This window comes from Lonchura striata, chromosome 2 (assembly GCF_046129695.1).
Source record: "Lonchura striata isolate bLonStr1 chromosome 2, bLonStr1.mat, whole genome shotgun sequence".
NCBI classification, from domain to species: domain Eukaryota; kingdom Metazoa; phylum Chordata; class Aves; order Passeriformes; family Estrildidae; genus Lonchura; species Lonchura striata.
Window position 1 is genome coordinate 32,768,139 of NC_134604.1, and position 19,327 is coordinate 32,787,465.

General features: G+C 40.5%; 1 protein-coding gene across 2 annotated transcripts in view; it reads right to left on the reverse strand.

Annotated features, from left to right (window-relative positions):
* Window positions 1-295: 295 nt before the first annotated feature.
* NARS2 (asparaginyl-tRNA synthetase 2, mitochondrial) overlaps window positions 296-19,327 on the reverse strand; it is a 48,565-nt gene continuing 29,533 nt past the window's right edge. The window contains exons 8-14 of one of the 2 annotated variants that reach the window (XM_021533847.2): window positions 13,451-13,549; window positions 12,980-13,017; window positions 11,162-11,228; window positions 9,495-9,632; window positions 8,343-8,440; window positions 6,718-6,744; window positions 296-1,026 (exon numbers count right to left, since the gene is read on the reverse strand). In XM_021533847.2, coding sequence (XP_021389522.1) covers window positions 882-1,026; window positions 6,718-6,744; window positions 8,343-8,440; window positions 9,495-9,632; window positions 11,162-11,228; window positions 12,980-13,017; window positions 13,451-13,549 — 612 coding nt within the window. In that variant the 3' untranslated portion in view covers window positions 296-881. Of the gene's footprint in view, window positions 1,027-6,717; window positions 6,745-8,342; window positions 8,441-9,494; window positions 9,708-11,161; window positions 11,229-12,979; window positions 13,018-13,450; window positions 13,550-19,327 lie in introns of both variants that reach the window. The other variant, XM_077781303.1, reaches the window with a different exon arrangement.

The following is a 19,327-nucleotide window of genomic DNA, read 5'->3' on the forward strand; positions in this document are numbered from 1 at the left end:
ATGTAAGATATTTTCTCAGTAACAATAACAGAAAAGCAAAGCAACAACAAACCCCCACCATGAATGGCAAGTTGGCTCTGGAGAGATGGATGGATGGATGAATGAACTTTCATCTAACTGAACATTTCTGTCTGCTCTGAATATGTGCTTTCTTGGAGACAGAAAACAGATACCTTCTGCAGAAGTTGTGCAATTAATTTGGTTATACAGAAAATGAAACCTCTACCAGACACTGAAGGAAACTCTCTCATGCTGAGAGCTACAGTTTTATAACAGAAGAAGAAACCATACAGAATTATAAAACAACCCAGTGTACATCTTTATTGATGATTCACAAAATCAAACATCATTCAACAAACTCACTCCAGCAATTCCAGCATGACATTGCTCCTTGCAAGGTTTGGCTGATTTTTCCGAAGTAAACAATATTTGATTTCAACTTGGAGTGGGAAGAATCATGCTGTACAGTAGCCATTTCCTGACTGTAACAGTAGCAAGTGTATCACAGCCATAACAATATTTTAGGTCACACTTCCTTATTAATATTTCACATAAAACCCCCTGCTACCTTCAGTGCTTGTTCAGTACTTCCATGGCTTGTACTAGTCTCATGAGAATCATAAGCCTTTAGTTAAGTGGGATTTATTAATACTCCAGAAGTGCAATGAAGGCATGAGCTACTATCAAATTAACTGCCAGTGTCCTTCCATAATCTCACCAGAACATATATTATTTTCAATAACCCAGTATTAAATTGACCAAGAGTTTCATTGATATAAAAATTACCTTGATTTCCCACTGAAACACACTTGGTCATATCATGGTATGTTATATACACATAGTTACACCAGTGGTTTTCTCCACATGAGTCAAATGCTGAGCTATAGGAGACAGGAGTGAGAAAACCTGGGGAAAGGAATAACATCTTTGATATTGTCAACTCCCAAGATGTACTGCAGGTAGCGTTCAAAGCCCATTCCGAAGCCTCCATGAGGAACTGATCCAAATTTTCGGAGGTCTAGATACCTGTAATTTAAACAGACAGTTACATTTGCAGCACAGTTATGCTGAAGTCATTAAAGTGAGTTTTTTGTCTAGGGCTTTGCTTTTCATTTTAATTACTTCCCTTTGACCCTAACCACTATGATTTCTGTGTTGGTCAGGGGTATGAAGAAGCAGAATTGTATTAGCAGAAATCCCAAGTTTAAACCCATTCAAAACAGCATAGCTATACTTTGCCAACACACTACAGCATGTTTTTTAGGAGCAAGGAGGTATTTGGGTACAAAGAACAGCTTGAGCACCATAGCTCTGCTCATGTTGAAAACACCTTTGTAGTTTTAGTACCTAAAATATTCCTAGCAGAGGCACAAACCCAGGTTCCTATAGAATCACAAAGCACTTCCATTATTGGAGGTGAAGCTCTCTGTTTGGGCTTGTCTAGCCCTTCCCATGTTGGGGTTTGGAAATCTGTCCTGCAAATTCTTTCAAATTCTGTTCATTTTTCAATAGCTTAAGTAATTTCATATTCAATAATTTCTTTAGAAGCTTAAATAGGTCTTGTTGTCTGTCTATTCAGCATTCCTTCATTTTTTTTCTTTTAAGGTAATTATGATGGCTTTTAGTTACTTTTTCCTCAATCACTCTTACAGACTGATTCTTTTATTTCCATAGTAAACCAGAAAAAAATTCTTGAACATATCTTCTCTAAAAATGAGATCTGGAACAAGACATTTTATTTTGCAGAACAGCACCTGTTGTGCACAGAAAACTCAGAAAATGCTGGGAAGTAGATACTCTGAGTATATGGTGTCAACAAGATTATGATGGTTCTTGTATAGTTACTCATTTCCCAGCTGGACTGTGGCTGATGTGATACTGTATTTGCAGCTATAAATTGTCACCAACGATTTAAATAGAAGTGAAAAACATCTCAGTGCTTCTATTGATTTGTGGGGCCACTTCTGAGGTTGCTGAAGGCAAGAAGTTATTCTTCTTTATATAAATGCACTAGTAGGGGATTGAGTGACTCCAGATGTATTACTTGCTTCTAATCTTGGTTATGAATATTTCATCATCACAGTTTAAAAAAAATATCAAGTGCACTTAAATATAAATGCATATGTTTTACTACTTATGCAGTGGAGTAGAGGGGGGCAGAACACTGTGAAAGAAATTAAGATTGGATTGATTGCAATAAATGACTTCCCAAATTTTACATACTGTTAATGAACTGCAAGGAAATACGGTATTTGTGTGTATATGTACTTATATATATAAATATGCAAAATATACACATATTTAATGTATTTTGATATATTATGTATATTTGAGTGTAGTTGCTTGAACATCAAATCTTTCTTTCACCCTTACTTGCAAAATAAGAGTACTCTCCCACAAATTCCATAGCTGCAAGATTGCCCTGTCACTCAGTTTGACAGTATGCCTTTCATACCATGAAACATTATTTTTCCTTACAGCTCATTAGCAGTAGTTAAAATTTGGGAAACCATTTATTACACTCAATCCAATATTCAGGTTTTTTCTTCCCCAGTGTTTTTCCCCTCCCTGCCACTGCCCAAACAGCAAAAGGAGAAACACAGCTTATTTCTTCCTTATAGCACTGACACACAGAGTGCAGATTGCAAGCTGAACAGCAGCCCCAAGAGTGGGACATAGCTTCTGATGACTGGGACCCACATGCTTTTCTCTCAGCGCTGCTGGCTGTTAGCTTGGCTCACTAAGGCTTGGTGTATGCACCCCACATCTTGGGATGAGGATTATGCTCAGGGTAAGAACACGTAGGCTGTACAACTGGATGGTGGCCTGCATCTCTATTAACTTTACACAGACTGCATTAAGAAGAACTTGAGTCTCTGCAGATACCCTGAACTGCTCCTGGGGAGCTCTGCTGTACAGCTTTACAAGGGTTTGCAAGGAAGGTGATGAGCAGACCTGATGCTGAGGGTGTGACTCACAAAACAGGAAAGACCTCATAAACATGAGGGATACGGGTGGTGGCCATGGCACATCAGTCTGGCCCAGCTCAGGAGTTCTGAGCAGAACTGCCAAATCAGCTGGCAACTACTTTAGCTGTAACCAGGAATACAAGTAACAGCACAAACTTTTCTGATGATGTCTGTAAGTGCATTAGCCTTTAAAAAGGCAGTTGAGACTAAGCCCAGCATCTTCTCTCCCTTTTTGCTGGCAACAGAGTTTATAAAGTCATTGTAGGAAGATGAAATAACTCAGCTACTTCCAGATGAACAATAATAATAAATTCTACACTTGCTTATCCAGGACCTTGATCTGTAGATCTCAAAGCACTTTGAGAAGCCATTTTGGCAAAAGGAGCGAAACAAAACCCATCAAAGTTAATGGAAAAAGTCCATTGAATTAAATGTGCTGAGGATCAAGACTGTGAATAGTTTCTGATGACTGTGCATAGAAGAAGCAGAAGAATTGAAAAATTTTCCATTCTTCAGAGATGAAAGAAAAAGTAGCTGCCTGCAGATGAAGAGAAAGATCCCTTTAGGCTGGAAAATGCTCCCTGAGGTTTTCCTACATTCAATAGTCTACAGACATTGGATGTTTCTCACCTCAAAAAGAGTCGTGAACTAGTCTAGCTGTTTTTGCTAGTAGTTAATATTTAAGAGGGGAGCTGAGCACTCTATTGGCAACTGGTGGATTGTACAGCATTATTCTGCAGGAGAAGTAAGTTTCTGCAACCCCAGCTAGCCCAGGTGTTCCTGCTCTGGACCTGAGCACTGGTAGATCTTCAGAGTTTTAATCTTACTAAAGTGTGTGCTGTAACAACATCCCCCAGCAATGGATGCCAGGAGCTTGTTTTGTGCCATGTTAGATCATTTCTGTTCATCCTTGTAAGATTTATATTCTTTTATCATCATTGTGAGCTCCCTGTGTTGCACAGCAAGGCACTATGAAGAGCAATGATCTCCTAGTGACTGTTCATAAACAGAATGGTGTCCTTTTCAGTCTCTTTTCAAAACAAATACAATCTTATAAATACAATCTCTTAACTATGAAATCCTCTTACTATGCTGAAGGTTCTGTGGCCAGTTTGAAAAAAGGCTGAAAGAACAAAGATACTGTAGTCCATGAAACTGAATATTCTACTGTGTGTGTGTGTAAGGAAAACCCCCTGACTTTCTGCTGGCCTCTGTCTGGCCCTGCATGGCATTCCAGTTTCTTCCCAAAAGAGGAGTAATAGGACCAGGTGTGTGCCAAGGACAGTGATGAGCCACCTGTTTTCACTGGGCTCCAAAAAGGTGAGGTGAGTGTAGTCACAGGACATGGGCTCCAAGTGGCTCACAGTGCTACTTTACCCTAAGCCAAACTCCTTGTTTTCACCCTGCCACACAAGGACCCAAGAGAACACTCTGACATTCAAGTTTCAAAGATTATCAGAAGTTAAAGAGCCAAACACAGTTCAATCATCTTCATCCAGAGCAGGAGCAGGGCCAAAACAACATAGTAACATCCACCGGAAGACAGCAGACAACACCTGCTCTCCTATTGTGTACTTCCACCAGTGTTACACCAGAAGATAAAAGGGTACCTGGACTGGAAAGGGTGCAGTATGAGACAACTGTCTCCACTGAAGCACACGAAGATATTCACAGTAAGGAAGCAGTGCCTTACACGTAGGAAGACTGTCTGAAACGCTGCTCACACTGATGGTTCTGGGAACACATTGTTCATTACAAAGTACCTGCTTTGTTACTTTTTAAGATGGCACTTGGAGGCTGCAAACAGGATCAAGTCCCCTGTTTAAAAGGCAATATACTTAATACTCCCTAGTCTCAGAGAAATCAATGAACTCCCAGACTACTCTCATCACTCGACTTTCCCACCTCATTTCCACAGACCTCTCAGGATAGTCAGGATCATCATCTACAGCTCTGAGTTATTTTCCATCTACAATTCAAAGGAAAAAGTGTGAAAAAAAGATAAAGCAACTACAAAATCTAGCCAAATACTACTCCAACTCATATTCTATATGAAAAGAAGCTTGCCTAACAGGAAAGATAGAGTGTACCAAAGAAGACTTATAGAGCTTGACCATGTCATTTTATCTATCTTATGAAAAACTTTCTAAAAGATAGGAATGGCAAGTAGCAGAGCAGTATTTCAGATCAGTTGCCTCTGCCTTATGATTCAACCAAAAACAAGGCAATCCTGAAACTGTCCTAGAAACAGTCAGACCCACAATATCCTCTTGCTTAGTGGGGGGAAGAAAACAGGGAGAATCAGAGATATAGCAATGGTTAAGGAACTTGAAAGGAGATCACATTCAAAAGTCAGCAAATATTATATTTAAAAAGGAATGACTCAACCATTCTTCCAGGAGTTTGTAAGCCAGCTTTGGAGACTCAATTCAATCACTAAATTGGAGGAGATTAATTTCAGTCTCCTCTGCCACCTCCACTGAAAAGATGGATGCTGGCAAGGCACCTACCTGTATCCTGGCAGATTTTGGACTGTAGTCCAGAAGCATCAAGAATCACTACTATTCTGCACCTTCCTAGGACACCAGACCCTGCTATGGCAGGGGGTAACAACAGTATTCATCTTTTCCAGGAAGTCACATCATCTGTATTGGAGTGGACGGAATAAAGGAGGAAAGAGTCTCCAAAACAAGATTACAGCAGGAAGAGATTCCAGAATGTGATTGTTATATATCACATGGAAATGCACATGGGTGACAGGCAATGTCCTCCTCTGTTCTTGCAGGAAGCATGAGGCAGGGCTGCACTTTCATAATAGTGCTGGGAGGCTCTGCCATGGAACACCAGATTTCCTTGGGCTGTATCTCAGCATCTAACCACACACTTTATCACCCTGTTCAGGATAATCCCTGCTTCTGATAAAAGGGTATGGTGTATTCTGGGCCACAAATAAAACAACAAAGAATGAAACTAAATTCACCCTGTTCAGACATGGATAATGTGAAGATTTGCCATACACTGGGTGATTTCATACTATGAGAAGATGAGAATGAAGAACCTACACTTTGCTTTTTTTCAAGGCAGCCTTCCTAATGATCAATCCAAATACTGCAGAGTATTTGAAAATACTCTTCTAATTCTCTGCACTACCACTCTCACAGTGTCTGTAATGAAGTACATACCAAGAAACACTAAGAACCTTCTGTCGTTTTAATGGGTTAAACTGTTAATTCAAAGGTTGATCTGTCTCCTTAGGAGGACAGTTTTAATTGCTTTAACTGCTTTATTAGGGAAGATTTTTCAACCCAATTGCCCTGTCAATTGCAAAGGGAGTTATTCATAGACCTCTTAAAGGTCACAAATTGCTGTGGTTCTGTAACCTGTTTATCTTGTGCATAGTGGTCAGAATTGACCTAACTTCCAACACAGGCTACTGATTTAATATCAAAAATCATTATAGGTTTTAAATTAATCCACCACATGCAATCCTGAGAGGAATAACCTGTGCTGTGAGCGGAAAAATTTGAGGCATAAACTAAGTAGAATTAGATTAACCTTTGATTAAATGAACTGGATATTTCATTTAGGCTGGCAGTGATGGCAGGGCAACAGGGCCAAAAACTGTTCTCTTAGAACCAAGCCAAATTAAAAAAAAAAAAAAAGAAAAAAAGAAAACAAACAACACCCCAGTTGCTTAAATAAGTCTCAAAAGAAGAAAAAGAGCTTGCAGAGCAAGGTGGCATCTTACCATTGATAGGCATCTGTGAGTCCTAATCTGTGAAATAAAAATAAAATCCCTTGTAAGTAAAGGAACAGAGTTATTTTTCACATGCAGCACTTGCCTAGAAGAGCATGCTACAAAAAAAATGGAAAGCCTGGTGAACTATTGTATGAAGCATGCATAAAAAGACAAGAATTCTGTTTTTTCTCTCTAAGGTTATGCTGGTTCTGCAGGAAATAGGATTTAAAGGTCTAAAGTATTTGGGCATAACAAAACAGATCCTGAGGACTCAAAATTGAGAAAAACCTGTGAAAGGAGGTGTGATTTACAAAAGAAACACCCCATTCCTACCTTGAAATGCTTTCTATGATTTTCCTGACAAACAAGAAAGTCTGGCTTCAAACTCCACATGGACCCTTCTCCTCCTTCTCAGGACTGTGAACTCAGATACTGGCAAAAAATTTTGACTGAAAAAGTGCAGCAGGCAACATTGTACTTTACATGAGCTGATGCATGCTGCTTCAGAGAGCTTGCAGGGAGAGTAGCAGGAAGCACAGGGAATATCATCATCCTACACTAACAACTAAGAATTAATGTTCTGGTGATTTTAATTGCCTGGTGCCTTTCGGATACATTATGCTGAAGTAGACTAGATCTATGTGTGTGAGCATGTGGCTGATTTAAGCAACAAAATAATTCCCAATGTGCAAATGGTGCTACTCTGGGATTAATCTTCTTCCAATGTTACTTTGCACCAGAGTATGACTGGCCCAAACAGAAGGGTTCAAGTGCTGGAGGGGACTTTGCACAACCTGATCTCATGGAAGCTGTCCCTGCCCATGGCAGCAGGGCTGGAACAAGATGGTCTTTAAGGTACCTTCCAACCCAAACCATTCTCTGATTATACAAAATTTTTGATCAATCAGATACGATCCAGACAACAACTCTCTATGTAGAATTACCCAATGTATAAAGTCGATTATTAACTAAAAAGCAGCTTTGATATTCTGACATTGAAGTTAGCCTAAAATTACCAAAAGTAACAAGCTGCAGACTAAGGTAGCCGGGAAAGAGGAGCCCCCATAACACAGCAAATGTCTTGAGCAATTCCAGTGAAGCTTCCCATGAAACTACTAGCAAAGAGCCATATTCTCTGAAATCAGGCCAGTCACTGAGGCCAACTGCATCACAACTGGCAAAGCTTCTGACCAAAAATACAATTCCTCAGTTACACAATATGATGACAAATAGATATCTAAGTTCTGTATATGTGACAAGTTCCACCCTCACAATCCACTTTCAGCCTCATAAATTCAAGAGAAGGATGAAGTATCCCACAGCAGACCCTGATCCAGGTAGTTGCAGCAAAGCTGAGGCACTTTACTACTCTGGCCTCTTAGCACAAAGAAAATTTTTCTTCTCTGATGAGCTAAAACAGAGGCCCTTTGCACACCTACAACAGAAACACAAGAACTTCTTCACCAGTTTGCAGTCACCTACTCAGATAAATAGACATCAAAAAGACAAAAATAGGCTAATTTTAAATACTATTAGCTGCCCTTCTGCTCTTCCTTTGTCTTGCCAACCACAAACAGCTGCTGAAACACTCTCCTGCTCAGGCTAGTCTCCTGGCATCTGTGGATTTTCCATACCTCTGTAAGCGTGATTCAAGGAAGGGCAGTCGTTCCTCTCTCAAGCTGCCTCCACACAGCTCCCCTACTCCTGGTACAAGGAGATCAACAGCTGCAACCTTCAAAGAAAAAACTAATTGAAATAATGCCACATAGCCACACAGTGATTAGCAGAAGAAGTTAACACTGATGTTTTTTTGTAAAACCCTACGGTAATTTTTCCAGAGTGCAGGACACTAGGTAAGAATTTGCACATACTTGAAAAGTCTTTTGTTGACAGGAGAAGGCTGGGATGAAATTTTGCAAGAATAAACATCAGAAGTTTACAGAAAACCTAAATGACAGCAATGATGTCTCAGGCTGAGGACATCTACTGCAAGTGGTTTGAACTGAATCTCACCAAGTTACTCTAGTGACAACCTGTGTGGGGTTATAAAGAACCAAGAGCAGCTCAGAAGACAGCAAAGACATATGGGCAAGCTTTCTGAAGCCCTGATTCCCTGCTCTGATGCTGTTGCTTGTGTTCTGCCCTGTCTATCCCCATTCCTATAACCAGTTCCAATGGATATGGTAGCAATATGCCAGATCCAAGTATTACCACTTAGGCTGTTATGTTTGTGCTGTCTTCTCTGGTTTGTCTTCTAGAGTTATTTTTCTTATCCCACAGCTGAAATGTTGCTAGAATTAAAGCCACTGAAGACACAGTGGTGCATGGTCGTGTTGTTGCTCTTTTTAGCAGAAGCAATGCTTCTGCTAAATTTCAAGGCATGAGGCTTGATGAAGAGCTTATTTCTTCTGCCCATCTGCTATTTGAGCATTGCATGGATACTACATTTGGATGACAAGAGAATCACAGACTACTTGGAGCCGTCCAATTCTAGGCCTTTCACTTAATAGTACATAAGTTTACCAGGTAAAGAAATAAACTATGGCAAATTTGTCTTAAGGCAATTAAGCAAAAAGTTAACACTGTCCCACCCCCTGAATCTTCCTCCTCCTGTTGTTTCCTCTTTGGGTATTTTCTTCTACAACAGGAAAAAAATGGACAGGATCACTCGATGGTCACATCTTGTCTTGAACTTCTTGAGGGCAGGCCCAGCAGATGATATCTATCAGAAGGCCAAGACATGCTCCTAGACAAGAAAGTGGTGGAGGTGTGACCCATGGACTCACTGTGTGTTCAGGTCCATCTTCATTGTCCCGCATGTAGAAAGGTTTGAGGTCGTATGGGTAGTTAACCACAAACACAGGAACCTCCCCACAGTGCTTCACCAGGTACTTCTCATGTTCTGTTTGGAGGTCACAGCCCCACTGTAAGAACAGCAAAAGGGGCCTGGGAATCTGCTTGGGTGCCTCTTGCCTATAGCAAGAGACCCAGCAAAATCCCTGCTCAGAGAGATGCACTGCTTTGAATAACATAAAACCAAGCAAAGCAACTTCTCATACCGGTTGCTGGGAAGTACACAGTTTCACAAGTTTTCAGGCAGAGCAAAGCATGCAAAATAATATGATTTAAGTTAACAGAACAGGGCCAGATCATCCTTGCATTAAGTCCAAGCATCTGGTATCAAATTGGAAAACCTAAAACAAGCAAAAAAAATCCCAACCCCAAAAACCTGAAACCAAACACTGCATTTCTAAAGGAAAACAGGCACCTCTCCATATCCAGCTTACTTGAACCAGCAAACCAGCCTTATTTCAGTCTTCAGTATTACCTCTGGTGTATAGAAAGCAGCTTTCCTAGGCTAATTATTCTCTTTCATGCTGTGTCCTGTTACATGCTACATTAATTCTCATTTAAGAAAATCTAGCACCCTATTAACCAGTTCTTTGTTATCAGAAACCATGGACATCTGTAATGCACTTAACTTTTCCTTTTTTCCAGGGATATTATAAATCCTGTGGCTTTTGACTTGAGATCCCCAGTCCGTTTATAGGACATGCAAAGAATAACAGGGGAATGGAAGGAGAAGAAAGGAACAGACCTCTCCCAGACTCTCTTCATACTAAAATATCCCAAGTTTGCTGTCTCAGATCCAGGTAGTACAGAGAAAAGATTTGAGGTTCCACACCCACTTGTGCACAGAGATGAGACAGTTACCCAACTGGCTAAGAGGGTGGCTTCAGCCAGAGGGTTATTTTCCTTGAAGTATCATAATGAGAAAATGATTAAACAATATAGACATAAGATGAGCACCATCATAAATGCTGCCCCATACTGGAGTGGGTGTGTGTTTGAAATTGGGCAATATGATTTTCTAAAAATAGGATTTTTAGAAAACCATAATCCCATAGCCTTAGAAAGACTAGCACATTACTCTTTTTCCCAGTCAACATCTATGCTTTGGAAAGAAAAGGGATTCCCTTAACCTACATCTAGATTACATGGCATTTTCATATAGTATTGCTTTATTAATCCTTGACAAACTTTCAGTGCTATCATCTTATCTCTCCTTTTTTTGAGAACTATTACAGCAACTCTTTAGATGATTGCTACTGAATCTGCAACACTCTCAGCAGTACTCGCATTCAGGAAAGAGAAGTGCCTTTACTAAAGCCTTGGTCCTTCAACTGCAATCTCATCACTTCCTTCCCTCCAAGTGTTACATGTTCTCTGGCTACAAATCTCACTCCCTGTATTGCTCCCATTTCAACCTCAAATGGCAAAAGTTACACTGGATTTACAACTCAGCAAACAAAACACCCCAAGAGGCAGATAATCTGTGCAAAGTAACAACTCTTGTGGCATCAGAGAGAGAGAAAGCAAGAGAGACAGAGAGAAAGGAGATTCTACAAAGTTCAGGCCTTGCACAGGGAGAAACTGGCTGGCAATGATCTACCTCTGGCTTGAAAGTGAAAGTTTGAGGAGCTTGCTTCAAAATTTCCACTGCTTCACTGTAGGAAATTCTGCAAGAGGAAGAAAAAAGTATTTAAGATAACTATGAAAGGAACAACAAAGTTTTCTGGCTAAGTGCCATGCTGGAAAGTTAAGGAGGCATTTCCCCACCACCATGCCAACTTGTGTGTAATGTCAGACTTCCCAGCAATGCTTCTCTGGACAGAAACCAAAAAGCATTTAATATGGCAAGAATCCTATGTTTTCCTGTGCTTCAGCTACATGCAGTGCAGGAAGTGCTAAGCTCTCAACACTTCTACATTATTGCAATATTGCATTTTAGTCAAAAGTGAGCTCTGCAGGGAATTGCTTCATCAAAATGGGTGGATTTTTAAAAAGAAAACAGTATGTCCTCATCAGCATAGTTACAACAACATAGCTCTAGTCCAGGGTGTGTTAGGCAAAAATAACAGCCCAGAGTGCAAAGGGCTTGTAGCTCAAATGTTTCCACTTTACTTTGCAAAAAACTATGAGATTTACATGCAGTAATGTTTCTCTGCTTCTCTGGCAGATTTGAGAGCAGATTCTCCACCAATTTCCACCAGCACAAAAGAACAGCATCATGGCAAAGCAAACAGAAAAAGTGCAGTGAACAATACTCCAGGTTTGGCAACTGGAAATCAAGACTCAGTGGAAGATAACATGGTAGCCAAGTTTTCCACATACCAAGCCAAATGTCGTGGACAGAGAGAAGAATAACATGATCACAATAATTTCATCTTTGTATCACTGGTAATCCAATTAAAAACCAAATTCCCTAAGGAGCACAAGCTCTTTACAACCCATTACAAGGTTTCACTAAAACAGGGAAGGCTTCTGGAGGAAATACCTCAAAAAGGAATATATTGCTCCACATGTTTGGGTTATGCAAGGCCACAGACCAAATAAGGTATATCATTAGCACAGGTTCAACACATGTAAACAATGTGTGTAAGCCAGGAATACCCCAGATCTGCCAGCAGCTGATGGAGAGAGGGACAGAGAGGAAGAAAGAGATGGTCTCTCTCCTTTTCCTTGGAGCATGGGAGAAGCCCAACACAATTTTGTCCTTTCAGGACTATCAGTTAGGTCCAAAGAGAGAACTGAAATGGGGAGATGGTAACTTCACTCAGGACTCCCATGGTGCTCCTGCAGGCAAAGGCACAGAGATCCTTCATATCCCTTTGCCCAGGTGTGGCTGTAACTGCTTAACAAAATAACCAGTGCTGGGATGAGCAGCCCTACAATGTTCTGTGGGATTAAGGAGAGTTCCACCATTTGAAGAGACAAGCAGGAGTGGGGAGGGAGTGGCACTCTCGGGGGCCAGTGAGGGAAACCCAAACCTTTCAGCTTTTTAGCACAAAGAAAACTGGGATTAGGAGGTACACAACCAATTGGGAATAGAAAACCAATTGGGATTGTTAAATATCATAAAACACTTTCATAAAAAGAGAGCCACTGGAGTGAAACTGTGAATGAAAGCAGAGCATCAAAGCCAAAACCAAGCAGGATCATGAGCAAACACTATGCTGGTACATGCTGGAAGGAGAATACATTTAAGGATCTTGTCCAGGGGAGCAAAAGCCAAAGACTAGCAGATTCAGGTGTCAGTCTCATGCAGAGCTGAAAGGGCATACCTGACAAACAGTAAAATAAAACTGCAGCTCATGCTCTTTTAGAGACATTAAGCTAACCCAGAAGACATTGAGTTTTGAAAGAGAAAGAACATAGGAAACTCTTTCCCCAAAAGCCCTCTGCAAGATAATTTTGAAATAGTACTTACATCATAAATTTGTGCTTCAGTATTTGTTCCAACCTGCCCTTGGTCAAAACAAGAAAAACAGAAACATGTAAAGCTACCCTTTAAGGTTCAACGACAAATTCAGGAAAGTGACTTCCTTCTATATTGTAATTTGTAGAACTGCCTTCTGATCTAGATACTTGTCAAAATCCACTCCTGGGCATTGAGTGCTAAAAGGGTGCCCAATTATTGAAGCTGATGATTCAGAGGCTACTAGATGAAGTGATCAACTACAGTTCTACCACACCTGCTACCAGCTACAGAAAGTTGTGTGTCCTCTCTCTGTTGACTTGAACAATCACTTAAGCTCAAGCCGATAGTTAGCTTTTTAGATTTCTTAACACAGGACAACACAGTAAAAAAAAAAAAAAGAAAAAAAATTAAGTCTTCTTATAGCCAGGAACCCCCAAAACATGTGACAGAATTGCAGTTCTTTCCTGTCACATGCATTACCTTCTGTGCAGGAGCTATGTATTTATGAAAAAGCTCAACATCACGAGGACATTTGGAGAGCACAGTGCTTGTCACAGTCTTGAAAAGATCTTCCATAACCTAATAGAGAAAAAAGGAATGCATGAAAAATAAACATTGCTTAGGTGTCCCATACTATAAATGAAACATGGTACACATCAGCCAAAGGGTACAGAAGGAGTTTCTGTCCTTCTGCATGGCCAGACTGTATAAGAGGGAGCCACCCCACTAATGCTCCTAATTAGCAGGCTTGCTTAGTAGCTTGAAGAGGACTGAAACCTTTATTTTTGCTATGGGTTTAGGGCTTCAATGTTGGCTGATGGAGTCAGTATCTTCAGTCAGGTATGTCCAGTGGAAAAAATCACAGCTAAAATATTCAAGCAGCAACCCTGGCTAGCCACAGACACATTAGAACCATTTGTGGATCCAGTCTCAGATTAATTCTTAGTGAGGCATCTGTCCTTTAAAAAACAATTTTGGATTTATGCTTCGTTGTTAGAAAAGGCAAAACTGAAGGAAAGATAATTAACATGCAGTGTATAGGACAAGCCCATCAAAAGTTCTCAGCTGGAAAGACTCTGCAGTAAGGGCAAAGTGAACATGTACAAGATGAGTAGAGAGCTAAAGCAAGGGACACATCAATGCAGGGATGTTTGAGAAACTAAAAAGATGTGGTTCCATTTCCCTAAACTAATGTGGATTAACTAAATGACATTATCATCCAATTTGGATATACTTATCCAGTAAAACGGGCTTCACTCATTAAGAAATTAAAATGCTATTAAAAGCCCCCACATGGGATGCTGCATTTTCATCAACCCATTTTAAGTCACTTTCTCTTTTGGTTAATCAAAGCAGACCATCCGAGACACTTGCTGTTGTGCAGACTAAGAGTTCCCATGGCTCCCTGTAGTCTTAGACCAGCACAAAGCAGGTAGTTGACACCCGTGGTATCAACTGATCATCTCACCTCTTATTCAAAATCACCCTCCTAGTCTCATTTTTATTGTAAAAACAGAGCAATGCAGCTGGGGCTGCATGTCATCTCAGCCTGGGAAGGGACAAGGTTTTTCCTAGAAAGTGCATGTCAAAGTGCTGGCACATTCCTGGTTGGTTGTGGGTTTTTTCTTGTTTTTGGTTTTGGTTTTTTTTTTTTGTTTGTTTGTTTGTTTGTTTTTTCTTGTTTTTGCTTGTTTGTTTAGGTTTGGGTTTTTTTGTGTGTGACTGTTAACAATGCTTCATTACTTGCAGAGTTGAGAGAACTGAAGTTTCAACTAATGATATCAGGCAAGTGGCAGCCCCTAGACACCACAAAGCCTGTGACTGTGGAAAGATGAACCTGTGGAAAGGTCAGCAGATCTCAAGAAGAAGCAGTTCCTTCCCACAAGGAACCAGATCTTACAGGGCAAGAGGAACACAGGGCACAGAAACAAAGCAGCTGGGCTACTGACATAGCCAAGATGAGATTTCAGGCACATTGTACAAACTTATGTTTAGATGAACATCCTTCACATCTGCCCCAAGGTGCTGAAGCACTGCTCTGTGCTGGTGAACAACCTCTGCATCCCACCAGCCTAGTGGAGCTGGTAAAGCAGTCCATCTGGACTCCTCTGAACCAAACTCAGACTTATGACTCCTGCATCCTGCATCAACCTAGGCTCTCCTTTTAAAAAAAGGGAAGATGCAAATAAGGGAACAGCATTATCATATGCAGATGAACAGTTTTACGCCTCCTGGTACTCAAACACAGAGGAAATGAAAAGCCAGCATTCCTGCTGCTGAGTGGCAAATAACCAAACAGTCAGCTTTGAACTTTCTTCAAAGTAGCTAGAAAAAGGCTTATGCAAATTAAATTAGAAAACTTCTTAGCAATTCATCTGGTTTCACCAGGCAGAGACGAAGGGATTTTACATTAAGCTTCCTCTTTCTAGAAAATGAAAGTATCATCTGGTTTTGGAAAGGCATGTTTAATTAGCACTTTTTTCCTCATTGTGCGATAAAGTAACAATTAGGTTCCCACAGCATTCAACATAAGCAGCTTCCTCTTGTGGAAAAAAGATGTGGGTGGTATGGGAAAAACAATCTGAGAGATATTTCCAGGTTTGAGACTGAGGTTTTATCCTGGCAAAAAAGACATGGGTCATACACTGGCCTCCTCAATGCTCTTATTTATGCCAAACAAGTACTAGGCACAAACTGTAGATGGAAAAAAAAGGAGGAAAAAATATCTCAAACTAGAAATTTATGTCTTTAAGCAGACAGTATAATGAAGGACTGCAAGGTAGGCTATAGGAAAAATGAGTGGAGAAGTGCAATCACTGGCTTGCTGCTTTAAGGGAACATATGAGTATGAGATACAGATGAAGTGATTGGTTTGAACATGTTCTGAAAGAAACATGTTTGACAGGAGACTTACACAGGGAAAAGAAGGCACTGGAATCACAGCAAGTAGCTCATCTCAGAGGTGGGACTCTGGATGTCCCAAAAGCCCAATAATGTGGTTGCTTCACAATGGTGGTGTGGAAACAGTGCTGGTAGGGGGGCAAGCAAGGAGAACAGCAGTTAAAGCTTTCTCCCCTCCCTCAATCCTTTTAGCCTTTTTCTTTTGATTATCACATTTGAAACTTCAGCAGTATCAACACTGGCCTTTCCCAAATTGCTCTGTTGTTTAATGGTTAGCAGTTCAATTTTGATTAGGAGCAAATCCCAAGGGCATTGCTTAATTTTACCCTGGATCTTTTTGATCCTGCAATTTATCCTCTTCACAAATAAAATTATGACCAGAGTTGAAACAGAGCAAAACATCAATAAAACAGCAGTAAAAGCCAGCAGCAGCAATTGAAGGCACTGTACACTCCAAGAAAGGTTCAAATCATCATCTTTATTACATAAGAAAGATTACGTAAGAAAAATTGCATGGCCTGCCAGTAGGATTTTTATGTATGTATTTACCTGGGCCATGCATCTGGATGCAGTGTACATCACAGGCTCCTTACACATGAAACACTGACCAGTGGACCACTGTTGTTACCTCCATACTTGATCATACCCACTCTAAGTGTGCACATACACACAGAGGGGAGGAGTCACATCTGATCTTGGTCATAAAATCTCCTGTCTCAGCAATACAAGCAACAGCTCAAGCCCCATTTTGGAGAGATGCTGTGGCTGTGCAAGGAAAAAGACCTGTCTGCCCACTGTCACTGCTCCACTGGCCATTGAAGCTGAATGTTGATAATTTAGAGAAGAGGACAAGCCTGAGCTATGGCAGCTGGATGCCACTTCAGACAAGGAACCTTCAGTCCTGCAGATAGCCCAATGTCCCTAAAGAGTGCTGTGCAAAACACTTAGAACTAACCCTTCCCATGTGATTACCAGTATTTGCTCCCTCAAGACTGCAGTCAGACCTGCCCAAGTGCCTCAGACTTGGTACTGAAGACAGAATGCTGAGTGAAAACTAGTCTGGAAATCAAATCACATACATGTTTTAGATCCAAGCTCTCTAAAGCTGACACCGAGAATCAGTACGTGACTTCATTTCATGCCTGAACACCCCTCTGTAAAATGGAGGTAATAATGCTCCATGTCACTAGGCTGTAATGACAGCAAATTAATTTTGATGAAGTACATAACCAGTGGAAGACAATACTCCTGCCCTCAGGACACAGCTCAAATACTTAGTGTTAAATTGCATGCCCCATCTTAAAGAGAAATAGTCTCCATCCCTTAAAGAGACAATAGTGCTAGGATATAATCTTGTTAAGGAAGACTAACAGTATGCATAAACTCCTGGCAATGCCTTCAGGAAAACTTCCTTCTTGCATTTCCTAACTTTACAGCCTAAATAATGTCTTTTTTTAGCATGGCTTTGTATGTGCTTTTGATGAAATTCAATAATGACAATATGGCCTCTTTGAGACTCCATTAGTATCATGAGTGAAGTGGGATCCTTTAAATATACTGCACTGCTGATACAGTGGAATGAAAAATAGAAGATAATGGCCTACAAATACAACTACATGACACAGCATTGAAAAGAGAGGGAGAGAACAATAACAGGCATCTCGGGGGACAAACAAAACTGGATACCTTGGACCACCAATTCAGGTACTGGTGGGCTGATGGCTCTAGGGAATCCAGACACTTCAACAACTGAACTTCTTCTCCTGTCTACCCGACCTTTTTCTAAATCCTTCTCTTTCTCATCCATTTTGGAGAAGTGCCTTGGGGCAACCTGGTCCAATTTCTTAACTTGACTTACAAAAAGAGGTCCCTCCTTAGACACCCTTACATGTACTCTGTAGACTAAAGCAGAAATACTATCACCCAGCCATGCAGTGTGAAGTACTGCACTGAGCACATGGGACTTTCCACAGAAAGTATTGTGAAACCAGTACTGTGAGAGTCAAAGCTTCTTTGTAGCACTAAAACACGTTTTGGCACAGAACAGAAGTTTAGATTGCATGATTAAGACACATGAGACTTCACAAGAACTGTGCTACTAATTTAGGAATAACTGAGCACTACTCTGTGCAATTACAGTGGGGAAAAAAGGCCTCTGCTCTAAGACTTCAGGCCCTTTGTTCCCAAATACATGTAGCTTGGTTATTAAACCTCCTTTTTTCCTTTTATTTCATAATGAAAACTGTGTTTCTTTTAGAGCTTTGGCTGAAAGATCTCAAGCCTCACCAGTGAATGGTAAACATGCACATCTTTGTAGCAAGACTCTTTAATGGTGCATAAGCAAATACTTCAAGATGTCCCTGAAGAAGCTGAGCATTCCCAGCACAGTAACTTGTTCAAGTGAGAGCTACTCAGTCCAAATGTCCAATAGCAATTTTAAAAATAAATTTTTAACAATCCAGCTCCTTATGTGAGGACAAAGTTCAGATAATAACCCTGGCCAAGAGCCCTGAAGGCTTTCAACTGGGCGTTTTTCACTGAATAAAGAACTTGCAGATGACAACAAACAGACAAAATACCTGATGGGCATTTACATAACAGAACACTGAATTTAGGTCAGTTACACCAGGAGAGACACTTACGCTTAAAAGCAAATAGCAGGGTTTTCTGATGATTTTTTTTTTTTTTTTGCTTGTTTTGTTCTAAGAGAGATTGCCCAATGGTTTAAAAATAAACAAAGTGGGAACTCCACTTCCCCAAGTAAGAACACCACAAAATTAAGCCTATTGGATACAAACTCACTATGAGGAATGCAAAATAATGGCTGCTAGGAGACTTTCTGTTAACTTTCTGTTATAGGGAAAGGTGCTTGTCAAAGACTTTGGGAAGATTTAAAGAGAGCACAAACTGAGACTTCACAAGATACTTAGCAACAACAAAGGCAAAATTGAGAGGGAGAGTTCCTCCTTTTCACACAAATAAAAGCCCTACAAATTCCAAAACAGTTCTCAGATCTGATTCTCTGAATTGTCTGAACTGGCTGTCTATACTTCAAAACCCAGAAAATTAGGATTTTCTGCACAAGTATGTTGATTCTGTGTTGAAGGGCTCAAACACCACTTAACAGAAAACTCTGCTTATTATACTAGATAAAAGTAGTGAAGATTTCAATTGAATCCTGATTACCTAGAGAAACAAGGGGGCTCAGGAATTAAGGTGTATACATATACACAGGCTGTGCTCTAAGAATACACAAAGCTGTGGAGAAAAGGAGAGACAAAAGGAAGAGCAGGATGCTATTCATGATGGAGCACAGACTCCCAATGGATCAGTCCACACAGCCCAGTGCCATACAGACGTCCCAGATTCAGAAGCAGCATACAGAGCACACCAGTTGTGCTCTCAGGCCTTGCTGGTTCAGCACTGTTTATAACCCATGCTGAAGAAACCACCACC